Here is a 13,788-nt window from a genome sequence, read left to right as displayed (position 1 = left end):
TTTGGTCTGCAGCAGCGTCACAGGCGCCAGTCGGCACTCGGCTGTTGGATGGATGTTTGATATCAGACTGAATTGTCACCTCGCTGCAGGCCGTTTACATCTTTGGTCTGACATCGCGTCCACTCTAACCGATTTCCATGGAGGGGGGGATTCCAATAAAATGAATACGCGCCTTTAAAGCAGAGTGCTATTCGGATTTCAAAGTAATTGGTACTTTTAATCAATCTAGAACAGCCTCAATTGCAGCGTCTGTCTTGTCTTTAGCGGTCCCTGTTGTTATTACTCCTCCTCGGTTCTGGCTTACAGCTTGACAACGCTGATTGGCTAATCGTTAGTCCCCCTGCGGCGCTCATTGGATCGATTGCTTTTTCAACCGAGAAACCGCCGTTTCATGTCAAAATGCCAGATGAATCAGTCAACTCGATGAAGTGGATTCGGCGGATTCGGAGGTCTGGATCCAGGCAACTGTTAGCAATGACGCACTGACTACAGACGCGCAGCCCGTTTTTTCTCATCATAACTATTAAGGATCCGCATTAACACGACTTGTGACACTTCAGCAGAGGCCTGCATTTCAAATCTACAGTACTGCAACTAATCAGTTTCCAGTGACACTCCACGCTTCTGAAAATTCAATTAACTGTTATGTAAATATCATCCATAACTGTGTAATGGTTTATCTGCTCCTTAGAGGCATTGACTAATTTACTCTCTTCTGAGAAGAATTACTGCCTTACACTGGCTGACATTACATAAACAAGGTTTCTTCTGTTTTTAGCTCAGCCCGCCTCAGCACCAACACATGTACATCAGATAAAGCAAAACAGAGCTGCTTTTAAATACCAGGAGCCCATAAATTCATGAGTAAAAGGGAAACAAATATGAACAGTTTGGTGAAGTGGCAGATCTCATTTTCCCCCGCTGTAAAATGAATCAATAGCAGGGGCCGGTGCTGGCGTTCCACAGTGGAAAACTGCTTACTCTTCATTTGAGCTATATGTAATCAATCCTAGCCAGAGGATGGCTGGAGCCCTTTTCCAAACTAAGTGGGGAAACAGTGGGATTACTAGCTCTGTGGCATTTATAAATTGAGCCCAACGAGAGGAGAGCCACCAAGAGACTCCCGGTCAACGTAATTACACCGGCAGGCCAATAAATCCGACCCACAGATCTTTTACAGTAGCACTGCAGTAAATTCAGCAGCGAGCCTCTTTCCTTACATTGCTTCCCTGCGCTACAGAAGGAAATGTTAATGTTTTGGTTGCTGTCTGGTAAAAAAAAAAAAAGAACGAAAGAAAGAAAGTGAAAAAAATAGTGGCCTTGGTAGCTACAAATCTCTGCGGCCTTCGCTTCTGGCCAAGCTGTGAGTCAGTGCAGAGATTTAGATCTACACTGTGTTGACTCTTACATATGACAGCATAGTGTGCTGTGGATGGAAATCTGCATTAAGTACCCTTGAAATAGCTGAATGTATGCCACTCTTGAAGTCCATCTAATATTGTTTCCTTTTGAAGCACACAGGAGCAGCTTAAAAGCACAGAATTGATTTGAGGACTACATGCGTCATCTCTCAGGACATTTAGAAATGACAAATGTCACGCAAATATCCAAAGGACATTTGTGGCAGAGCTAACATCATACTGATCTTCACGACATTGAGACAGCCTGAGGACAAGTGATTCTGTTGTCCCTGGTGTGTGTGTGTGTCTTGCATGCATAAGTCCATGCACAGCGAACACAAACTTGACCTCTGCTGTAATTTTCAGCAGGTATCTTATCATATTTCACCCACGACTGTCAAGAGCAGGTGCTGCAATTTCTCCCACTTTGCCTTTAAGTTACAATAAAAATATCCATTTCTGAAAATTTGACTTAATTCAGTCAAAAATCTTCCTCCGGATGAATCTGGTTAGTGGGAGATTGATGGAACCAGAGAATAACTTGTGCTTCTTCTGGGGGTACAAACCAGGATAAATCAATCGGCGAGCCGCTCTCAGACAGACAGCTCGCCATCTCCGGTCAAAAACACTGCTTTAGAGTCATGTCTTTCTCATTTGCGTCACCTTTTGTCTCCTATTATTTACAGCTGTGAAAAAAAGGGAAGATCTGGCCAGCACCACAGAGCGGTGATTAATTCAGCAGAGCGGCTAGTCTGGTCGGGATGAGAACGTGGAGGGAGCTCGGAGAATAATAAGCACAGAGTAAAAAGTCAAAACCTGGAAAACCAGAGGTGACATTCTCTGCCTGTAACCAAGTTAGTGTCAGAGTGCTCCACTGCTACCTGGGGATGACTAAAGAATATTATTAACCTTTGTGGAAATGCTTCCTTAGCCCTCCCCTGCTTGCTGAGCAGTGTGTGTGTGTGTGTGTGTGTGTGTGTGTGTGTGTGTGTGTGTGTGTGTGTGTGCATGCCTGTCCGCCTCTCTCTTACTTCAGTTTGGATATTAAAGTGAGCTGTGTACGAGGACACACCGAAACACGGACAACTAGGACACTCCTGTCCGTGTGCTGCACATCAGGATGCGACTCTGTCAGACCTGCAGCGTTACAAACAGCGCGTGTTACACGAGAGGCACCTGAACGAAACGCATCTCCTCTCTTTGTTTACCGGCAGACAAAATCCAGACGTATCACATATCCAAATAAAGGTTTGCAGGAACAGTGTGATTTGGCGTGCCTCTGGTGCTGTTTAGTGTGAATGCAGCCCTGGAGGCACATTGTTGTCAGGCTTTCCTTATCAACACACTGTGTAGACTATGGTACCCTGTAGGCAGCACCACTTTCACAGGATTAACCGCGGAGGTTCCTGTACAACATTACCCAGTCTGCCTTAACCCCCAGTGCGTGCAGGAAGCGTGGGGGACTGAGCTCACCTGCTTGTAGTATTGTAAACCTTGTTTTACTTGCATAGAAGCCACATTTCCAGACTGTATCAAGCAATAATGTGGACATCAAACACATGCCAAGCGCTGTGGCGTGGCTGTGGCTAAGGAATGTCCTTGGGCAGGACGCTGAACCTCATGGTACCTTGCATGGTAGCCTGCTGCCATCAGTGTATGTATGTGAGAGAATGGATGAATACGAGGCAAAAATGTTAACACTTTGGATAGAAGCGCCATATAAATGCAGTCTATTTTTATAGCAGTCCATGCTGGTATAAAGCTGTAAATTATATCAGCTAAAGCTAAGCACCATTGATTGCAGAGCGGATAAAATGAAACTTCTGACTGTCATCCTGTTAAGGTGCCGTCTGCAAGCCCGTCTGTACTCAAAGATCCGTCGTCAATGAAAAGAAAAGTCCCTCTTCAATACCTTTGTTTGACCTTAAGCGAACTGTGTTTTTATAGTTCAACAAGACCAACAGAATAGTGACTCTTCAAGAGAAATGATCTTGCTCAGTGGTTAAAAAACCAGGTGGTCCAAAGGGCTCACAGGAAAAATACAGGGGGTGAGGAAAGCAGGAGAAAGAACTCCGAAACACAAAACTAGATGGATTTTCTTAGATGTTCCTTTAATCTTTTCTTAAGAATTCCTGGTAATTACTGACTCTTCAGAGTCAAAAAACTACTTTTACATTTTGGTTGCCTAGGTCACAAGCCAACTAGGTTGTAAACCCCTAAAGTAAGTGATTGTGTCATGACAGTTTGAGGTGGAGTCACATCATGGCCAATGTTTCTGACCAGTTTAATACAGCTGCATCGGTGCCTCCAGTCAAAAATGACGGCCCAGGCTACAGCTGCTTTTCAATCTAAATACTTGTTCCTTCTTATTGTTTTTATACGTTTACTTACTTGCAAATACAACTAATTAGTTATCATAAGGGATCCGAGATGACTCTGTTCCGATGGTCAGATTCGATGCTGGATCTGGATTTAATAAAATGCGACTGAACTCCCCCATGTCATATAAAGCTGCACATCTTAACTTGAGATCCTGTTGTAATCAGCATCACTGCATGTGACCACTAGATATTCTTTACAAACATGTTACTAAGGTTGCAAACGACGGTTATTGTGATTAATATGTTAATTAAGTTTCAATTAATTGATTAGTCGTTTAGTTCATGAAATGTCAAAACAGTCCGATCACATAGTCTTTGACGGCGCCTTTATGCCTTATTTTAGCCAGTCAAAACCTCAAGATATTCAGTCTACATAATGATATGACACAGGACAAAGGACAGCAGCAAATGTGCACATTTGAAAAGCTGCAACCAGCAAACGTCTGGCATTTTGGTTTGAATGATAAATTGATTATCAAAGTTCCATGGATTTACTAATTGATTAACTAATTGTATTAGCTCTACATGCTCCAAACAGCTGATTTCCTCTCTTTGTTTTTGTTCTACCCTAACCTGCCCAAACATCTACACGGGTTACAGCGAGCTCCAACCAGTCGCCACCTCCTGCATGTTGCTGTTCACTCAGCGGTTGCTAGGAAGGGCGAATACTGATCTCTCGAGTGAATATGCAGCGTCAAACAGTGATGGAGACCCAGAGGAAGGAAAAAGCCAGAGACCTTGAGAGAGACAGGAAGACAGCGCGGGAGGAAGCGAAAGTAAGAACGACCCTCCGTTGGATTTGTGGTCGGGCTAAGCTGCCTTCTGGTGCTACGTGACCAGCCTATACCGCCAAGGCGAGAGGGCTCGGGCTTATCTCAGCGCACACAAGCAGCTCTGCTGGCAAAGGCACCGTGGCATGGCTGTGGGTGCTGCTGTCAGAGCGTGACGGGTAGCTCTTACTCTCCGCCTTCTCCCACTTTCACTGTGTAATTCTCTCTCGCCCGTTCACTCCCCCCCCTTCTCACTCATTCACAGTCTGCATCCCACATGGTCTGGAATAACAGCATGGGAGTGAGTAAATTGGATATTTCAGTTTGTCTGGTTAAAAAATGTTAAGCTTATGTCCAAAAGGATAAAGTCAGTGATAAACATGGTTTCTCCAGACCACAAACTCCTTTTAAAGTTCTACAGTAAACTGTTTGAATAACTAACTATTGAAAATCAACTCTTCCAACCACAAATCCTTACAGAGGCAATGAAAGTTTCTTCAAAATTAACATGATTCAGGAAAACATCAATTGAGCACCTTGTAGTGAACTGACATCTCGGCCTCTAACTGCAGACATACAGGCAGGCAGAAAACAAGAGTACGGCCCAGGGTACACTCGGTCAGATCCAGTTCTATATTAATTATATTGATCCAAAGGACCACACTGGAAGGCAGAGTGAAAAGATGTCCATAATAGAGAGGGGGTAGACACAATATTATGCATATATGGGAACAACTGTGGATAATCTTAAGGTCAGTGGTTCGATGTTTGGACCCTGCAGTCTAAAAGTCGAAGTGTTGGGCAAGACACTTAATGCTAAACTGCTCTAGAAGCTGTGCCACCAGTGTGTTTGTGTGTGTGTGTGTGTGTGTGTGTTTGTGTGTGTGTGTGCATGCATGAATGGCTTTTACTCCTGATGAGCAGGTGGAACCTTGGATGGTACCTTTGCCACCAGTGTATGAATGTATGTGAACGGGTGAATGCTGACTTGTGTTGTAAAGCACTTTGAGTGGTCAGTAACATTAGAAAAGCACTATATAAATGCAGTCAATATTTAATGTGTGGCCTCATCAGCTTCATTGATTTTTGTAAATATCTGCTTATTCTAAATTTGATGTTTCAAACAAGTTGGGACAAGAGCAACAGCAGACTGGGAAAGCTGTGAAACACTCCAAAAACACCTGTTTGGATCATTCCACAGGTAAACAGGTTGATTGGTAACAGGTGATAGTATCATGATTTGGTATGAAAGGAGCATCCTGGAAAGGCTCAGTCGTTCACAAGCGAGGATGGAGCGAGGTTCACCACTTTGTGATCACATGACTGTAGAAGGGAGATAACTACATGAGCTCTGAAACACTTTGCAAAACTGTTAAACAGTTCGGTCACATACATGTAATTTCTTTATCTTACAATTGTATCTTTGACGCTTCAGATTTAAGCTGAGAGCCATGATAAAACCTGTTGTTTATAAAGCTGGCTCTTTATAAACCCTTCTGCACTTCACTTCAGTATGGTGCCTGATGCTACTTGGTAATGTTGCTCAGGACCTCAGCAGGTCCTTTAGTTAAGTGGAAACCGAAATTATCCAGAGAATATTGTACCACCAAGGCCAAACACACTAGTTTCATCTCCTCTGAAAATGATCAGACATGAAAGTTGTCCCATTTCTATTGAAAAAGCACAGAACGGTGTCTCACAGAGGCTTGTGTGTAATAGCCACCCCTGGCTACAATCAGGATGTGTAAACACAAGAGACGTGCCACCTGAGACAACTACATCAAACACAAAAAGAGAGCAACGCCCGTGTTCCGCCTGCAGCGCCGGCTATAACTGTCAGCTGCCTTAGTGGCTGGCTCCTCACGCGACGCCATGCTGCGACTGTACAGCTGCAGCACAAGGCTGGAAACAGTGTTTTCAAGGACAAGTGCTCCAGCTGTGGGGCCACACCAACAAAAAAAAAAACACAAATATGAGGAGTAAAGACGCAACAGGATGGTAGCTTAACATCCAACATGACACTTCCTTCGGTCTAGTAAATAGCTGCTAATTTAATTCTGGCCACTGAGTCCCTTTCATGAAACTGCATATCAAGCGAGGCTTGGTGGGAGCCTACAGCAAGTTAGCCTATTGCTCCCCCCGGCAGCGGTTCATCCCCTCTTCGACCCTGTGCTGAAAATCCAATGAATAAGTAACAGGGGAATAATCGGTCACATGGCAGCGGTGGCAGGGTCTGCCGCTCTCGGGGCGTCAGGGTTCGCCAACATGCGCGGTTCTGTCTTGTTTATTAGCATTTCCTCTGTCAGGTGCTGTAGATACAATGCTGCGTTAGCAGAGTCAGACCTCCGCGTCTGCCTGCGAGCCACGCACACTCACTGAGGAAGCAATGCACGTCAGCACCTGAATAACTTCACACACACACACACACGTGCAAAATTTGCCTTTTTAGGAGGACATTATTTATGTGTGATGAGACTTCAGATTAGGTTCTGACTGATTGGTTTGCCCTGCTCTTTCAATGATGCATTGGTATCAAGCAGTCAGAGGTTTACTGCTGTAATTTAGAATTTATCACCCTGAAAATGATCAAGTTTAAAGACTGCAGGTGTAAAATATCTTGATTAAAAAAATAAAAACATTCTTGGCTTCTTCCTGAAAAACTCAAACAGACCAAAGCCTTCAGCAAAATATCCTGTTTTGTTTTAAATATTCATTATGACAGTACAGCTTCGATGCAACATGCTTGTGTTGTATATTTATGCATAAGTGGGACTTCTGCCGTCTCTCGAGCGAAGAAATAAGTCCGACATGAGCATAATGTGATAAAATGCTCTCTTCTGAAGACTGCAGCCAAGGTTGGTGCCACAGTTTGCAGCAATCTGTCGGTGCTGTCTGTCTGTCCTTGAGACAGATTACCCTTCTGCCTGTACCCTCCGGTCAGACACACAGGAAATACATTAGAGGATAACAAGGTAGAGAGTGTGGAGATGAAGAGAGTGAGAGACAAGGGGGGGGGGGGATTGGAGAACAAAATGGCAGAAAGTGCAGAAAAAAAACACAGAATTGGGGGGAGAAGCTGTGGAGGGCTGTAAGGGGGGGAGAAGTGCAGCAGCTCGCCTCTTAGAATCCATTATCTGCAGTGACATGCTGTGAAGACTCTCCCTTTGCTCCCATACACAGACATCTGCAGGAGGGACAGTGGCATATCTCCCGCCTGCAAGTGCTTACCTAATGTAGTCATAAACTGTTTCCATAGTTAACTTGAGTCTGTGCACACATACAAGCACACAGAGCCAGGCCCACATGTACTGTATATAGGCACAGAGAGCATGAGTCAGCCTTGGAAAACAAAGAAACAGAAGAGTACTTGTACAGCACGTATCCAATAAGAACATTATGTGATGTAACGGTTTTCAAACGCACTCGTAGGCAGGAGCACTAAGTCATACTTAATGAGTCTACAGCTGCGGAGACATTCGACTCCTGTTTGGCCCTCTATTAGTGAGTAGATCTCACTGGGCTTCAGAGTGGAGGCTACGGGCGCGCTACAATGATGGAAAGGTCAGACGTGGCGGTGGGACTCGGAGGCTGTCACACAGAGATGCTGGCAGTCTGAAAGGAGCTGGTGTTACGTGTCACACCCTCTCAGGAAGCATCGCTGCAGGCATCTGGGAGATCACAGGCCTCTCCTTTCCTTTCTTCTCCTCGCCTTTGCTTTCCTTTCCTCTCTTGTCCACTCCTTTCCTTACCTCTCATCCTCTCCTTTCCTTACCATCCCTTTCCTCTCCCTCTCTGTCCACAGTATAATATAGAGCATTATAAACTCTATGAATGAATGACCTGACACTCATCAGAGCATGTGCAGTCACTGTTTCTCTTCATTCACAGTGAAAGGATGCTACAACGACTGTGAAAAAAGTAGCACATTCAATGTAAAAACACCAGCAAACATATCAATCGCTGCTTCTCCTCAGAGGTGAGAGCCGTGCTTGGTGTCCTCCTGGTAGGAGGCTCATTGCTCAGGTTATTAAAATGTCGGTGGTGAACGTGCTGTGTACCTCTAATGACAGGTCTGTCTGAAGCCTGGCAGACAGCTTGCTGTGCTGTCTGCCACATTATTACTATCCCATTAGAATAAATTAGCATGATCAGCCCTGTGCGAGGAGCCTGGCCTGGGTTTGACTATATAAAAATGCCACAGGGCTCCACTTACTGGATCCCATCTAGAGGAACTGGTGAGACGGGACGGTCGCTAATCAATGTCTCATTATGTGATCCAACAGTGTAAATGACTGACAGATGCAGATCTTCTGTCGTCATATGGTGAAAACTTGATCTGAATGCGGTTTAACTAGGCCAGCGCTAGCTACAGCGAATGATTAACCGCTATGACTCATGCTTTCCACGCTTGTACAATTTGTTACTTTGTAGTTAAAAGCCGTAAAGGCACAATAAGTCACAGTCGCACTTCATTTAATGGCTGAATGACTGTGACTTCCGACCCCGCGCTTCTAAAAAGAGCCCGCAGTTGCCAGTGAATGGATAATGGATGATAAGAGCGGGCTGAAATATCAACAGACGCTCCACCTGTACTGCCAAGCTTTTATCCCACAATTTCCTTCATTGATTATCGACGACCGAACTGACACGGACGGCCGCAGATCAATCCGTTCTCCTGACGACGCCTGGCCGGAGGAGCAGAGTCGATACATGATGAGTCTGTAGAAAGCTTATCGGAGTGTGACACCAGCAGACACACAAGCGGAGTGGCGCACCCTCACTCGCTCTCGGCTCTCTTCTTCCTCAGTGGTGCAAGCGGTGACCTGTGACCTATCACGCGACTCGATCCTCCCTGCGGGCCAGGCGCTGCCCTCCACGGCAGAGCAGCCGTTGCCGCAATGCTTTAAACTGCCGCACTGATTTACATGAGTAATCGCAGACTGTATGCTGAAGGACATGAAGTGAAATTCAAATTTACCCAGAACTCTATTAAGAGAGCTGCAAGAGGCATCAAATGGAAAATAAGCTGATGGATCAGCATAAACTCACCTGAGACGCTTTAGGAACCAACTATCCATCTAGATGACACTTTTTCGCTTTGGTTGGGAAACGTGAAGCGTGCTGAAGCCAAGAGCAGTTTTTCTTTATTTCAACGAATATTTAATACAGAGTGAAACTGCATTTCTCGCTCAAGTGCTGCCTCCACGCCTAACTTGTTCTGTGCAGTTCAAACTCTGGTACATTTGCACTTTGGTTTGGTTCATTTAGTCAGAACGATGCGGACTATGAAACCTGATGGAAATGGCCAAAAAAGGAGGGACTTGGTCCAGGGCCAGTCATATGTGTTTCCAATAGAGGATACATAATTTTAACAAGAATTTAAAAGCTAAACTACTATTACAAGCATCTGCTGATTGGGAACTGTCAAGAGCGCGATCTGTATAAGCAATCAGTATAATTAGGCACGATCATCAGGCAACCTGCACGCTCATCAGCACGTGCAGGGATTTCCCTACATAGTAGTTTAAACTGAAGTGTGCGGCATTCGTGTCCTACTCCATGCGATGCGACTGCTGGCCCTGCAATGATACAGTACAAAATGTACCTTTTTCTGTCCCACTTAGACCTGCGAGTCATTATTTAGGACATATAAGGTCCAGTTGCAGTCCAGTTATGCTCATCATCAGTTATTTCTACATGAGCTGTTTCCCTGAATGAGGACTTTATGTTTACACCGCTTGCTTCGTTTGTAATAAGTCACTGAACACAACTAAAAGGCTCCCACTTTATTGTACATGGCATTCATCACGAGGGACCCTAGGACGAGGAATTTTATGGCTTCCTTTCCTTCTTCCATTCCTGTTTTGCACCCTCTCATATTCTCTCTCATTGCTGACTCTCTCTCTGGGTTTCTTCATTCGTCATTATCCAGTTTCCATGGCACCATTAAGCCAGTATGTAAAACAATTACCATCTTTAACCCTGATTTCCCCTTGAGTTTCAGATTCATATCTTATCACTTGTGGTGAATTTTTCAGACCCTTTTTGAATTGCTGCAACATTGCGAGGAAATTGAAAAATCTAGAAGTGTTGTGCATGATTATATACACATTTCCCTGCAATTCAGCATGACATATGTGGTGTCTTTGGAAACTTTGGTAAGTTCATATGGATTTGTGTCAATGTTTCTACTAATTGTGGCTGTCAACAGTGATTCCACTTGTAATTACGGGCCTAAAATCAAAAATCAAGTCCTGCGGCAGCAACAGCAGTGTGTCTGGAATACATAGAGCTCTGGTATGCATCATATCCAGAACATTCAGTAGAGGAAAAGACCTGCATGAAGGAGTCACAGCACAGCGACAAGCATCAAAGGTGTCGCCACAAATAAAAAAGGAATCAGTCAAAAATCCTGCAGATTACCTTCAGCGCTTCAGCAGCATTTAAAGTCCTGCTTGCCTACGTGCTCCCTCCTTCTAACCTTGACCCGAGCAGCTAACCAACTGCATCACATCAGCGAGGCGAACCGAGATGCATTGCATTTATGAGTTTGGAATTAGTTTAGCTCAAACTCATTTCATCATCTGCGAGAAGTCCGCTCCCTGAAGTGTGCTTACTCTCACAGTAGCAACCTGCCTGCCGACACAGAAATAGACCCGCCGCAGACAGCTGCCCCCACCTCCCCCACCCAAAATAGGATTCATCACAGGAATAAATCTCATCAGAGTCACGTAATTATAATTTGTAGGCAGGAAATGAATTAGAAGATAAGGAAAGGGGGAGAGCCGGCCGTGGATGTGACACGGTGAAGCTTGCTTGAGTAGGAAGTGCGTGTCAACAGTTCAGAGAGAGCGTGAACTTCAAATATGGCCGCACCTACATACACACTCAGAATAATAACAAGCCTTCTCCCAGAAGCTGTAATAACTGGACATCAAAATCTAATTAAATGTTCCAGTAGATAAACTGAGGATATAGCTGATATTATGATAATAAGAATTTCCATTTCTGTTATAATGTATCATAGGCAAAACTAAAATGACAACATGACCTCACAGATGTTCTTCTCCATTGATATGAATAAAGTTTTTCCAAACAGACAAACTTTTTTAGGTTATTACATGATCTGGCAGACTTAGCATCATCGGTTGCTACACAAACAAACAGATAAGAGCCCCAGCCCCTGTGTCATTTACCAATGGTGTAGCCTCTCTTCAGCTCGCCACACCGGGGGCTGCGGCGCTGCGAGTTGGTCGTGTTGTTTTCCTGCACGGCGAGGACGGTGGTTGTCTTGGCAACAGGTGGTGCAGCCTTGTTGAGGGGCGAGGCTGGCACCAGAGTCGGGGAGAAACCTTGACTGGCAATATCGACCGACTGAGACTTCTTCTTCAGCCTGCGGGGCACAAGCAAACCACAGAAGCAGAAAACATTACCGGCATGTTCAGGGGATTGAAAACGACTGCATGTGCCAACGCCACTGGGGATACACCGCAGAACGGGAAAGGCTGTGTGACCTTCACTGATCAAGGACAGGCCAATCAAAGCATATTTGCATCAGGGGTTGTCGATGACACAGAAATGTAATTGTGCAAGACAATTTTTGCAGTGGCAAGGAAGTTGGAGGAAAGAAATCAATAGGCTAATCACATCCTTGTTAAGGGTGAATTTATTAGCATCACTCTGCTTGCCCAGTGCAGAGCTTTCTCTACAGTTAAAAGGGATGAAGCAATATCCAATATCCCCCACAGGAGGAGGACAGCAGGAGCCCAGAGTTAAGACCTTGCTGGAGAGAAAATTTCTGTGAGTAACAACCTGAAGAACAAATGCTGGAGAAATGTATCGTAGTATGTGGTGGTGAACATGTTGCAGGTGATTATTTATGCTTTCAGTTCATCCCATCTGGACATATAGCAAAATCCATTTTCACCCGTTTTAGCAAAACACCCTTGAATGGTTCGCAAGTGGCCCAGAATCCAGTTCAAGACTCCTCTGATCACATTTAGAGCTCCACATGGTCACACACCAGCCTACATCTGAGATCTACTGCAGCTCTATGTCAGTACTTGGTCTCTGAGGTCCTCTGATCAGAGCTTTTTAGCTGTTCTCACCTCTGGCTCACAACGAAAAGAGAAATTTTGCAGCTCTCTCCCTTTGAAAGGGACAGACTGTCTGACTCGTGTTGGACAGTTAAAAACAAAGGATTAAGATTAACACAGCAGAACAAATGATATTGTCTTTTTTATTCCACACATTCTTCTTTCTTGTCAAAACATGGCGCCTACATGTAACTCGACTACAGAGAGTTCGGTTGTCTCTCTTTATAGTTGGTTTAATTGCGAGCTGCAGCCATTCCTGGAATCTCATTGTAATGTTCACAAATGAAAATGTCAGCCACGGTGAAGAATGACAAACATATTCCTTACACATTCTCCCCAACTGGAAAAGGCTTTAGACTGCTTATGTAAACCGTATTAAAGGTATTGGCTGGCTGAGCTAGGTCAAATCAAATCTGCCTACGACAGCTCCTCAAAGCCTTTTAAAAGAATGACGAGATCCTGGGTTTGGGCGCGCACAGTTTATAAATGAGTTCACTGGGCTAATCTGAACAGGTAATCCCAAAACACTCAGCGGCAGTTTATCCACGTACGCATGTTCTCACACACGTATACTAACACACAAACCGTCCTCACAGAAAGCAAATAAAACAAGACCATACTAGGGCACTCCAGTAAAAACTTTTGAGTAAAAAAAAAAAAAAAAAAAAGGGGGGAAATGGCTCCTGATACACCATCTATCTATCTATAGTCCAAAAAAGTCCTGAAACAGCAATACAAGATCCCCAGCACTCCGCTCCCTCGCTCCCTCACACACTCTCAATCATTCCAGCAAAACTGCTGAAGCGAACAGAATCTTTCTGCCCATTTCACCCTAGTTCCCATCCCCTGATGGACCAAAGCAGCACACATGACATAGTGTCTAACTGGCTAATGAAAATGCATAATCTCCATGGAAGTGCCGCCCGTCTCTGTGTGTGTGTTCTTTCTAAATGAAAGACCCAAACGGTCCAGAGGAGGCGAGAGGAGCCGGCCGAGCTGTGAGTAAACACCAGGAGAAATTATGCTTCTGCTACACAGAAGTGTTCCCCAAAGTCTTTAGTTCAGTTAGTCTCACACACACACACACACACAAATATATTCAACTAAAGCTAAAAAAGCCCTTAATGGACTGCATTGCTGT

General features: G+C 44.6%; 1 protein-coding gene across 3 annotated transcripts in view; it reads right to left on the bottom strand.

Moving 5' to 3' along the window:
* oxr1a (oxidation resistance 1a) overlaps positions 1 to 13,788 on the bottom strand; it is a 153,724-nt gene that overhangs the window by 73,244 nt on the left and 66,692 nt on the right. For all 3 annotated transcript variants that reach the window (XM_041941833.1, XM_041941837.1, XM_041941834.1), the window contains exon 3: positions 11,748 to 11,944. In XM_041941833.1, coding sequence (XP_041797767.1) covers positions 11,748 to 11,944 — 197 coding nt within the window. The remainder of the gene's footprint in view (positions 1 to 11,747; positions 11,945 to 13,788) is intronic.

The sequence above is a fragment of the Chelmon rostratus genome, chromosome 8 (assembly GCF_017976325.1).
Source record: "Chelmon rostratus isolate fCheRos1 chromosome 8, fCheRos1.pri, whole genome shotgun sequence".
In the NCBI taxonomy this organism is placed as follows: Eukaryota; Metazoa; Chordata; class Actinopteri; order Chaetodontiformes; family Chaetodontidae; genus Chelmon; species Chelmon rostratus.
Note: the sequence above shows the minus strand (reverse complement) of the source record. Positions and strands in the feature narration are given on the sequence as shown.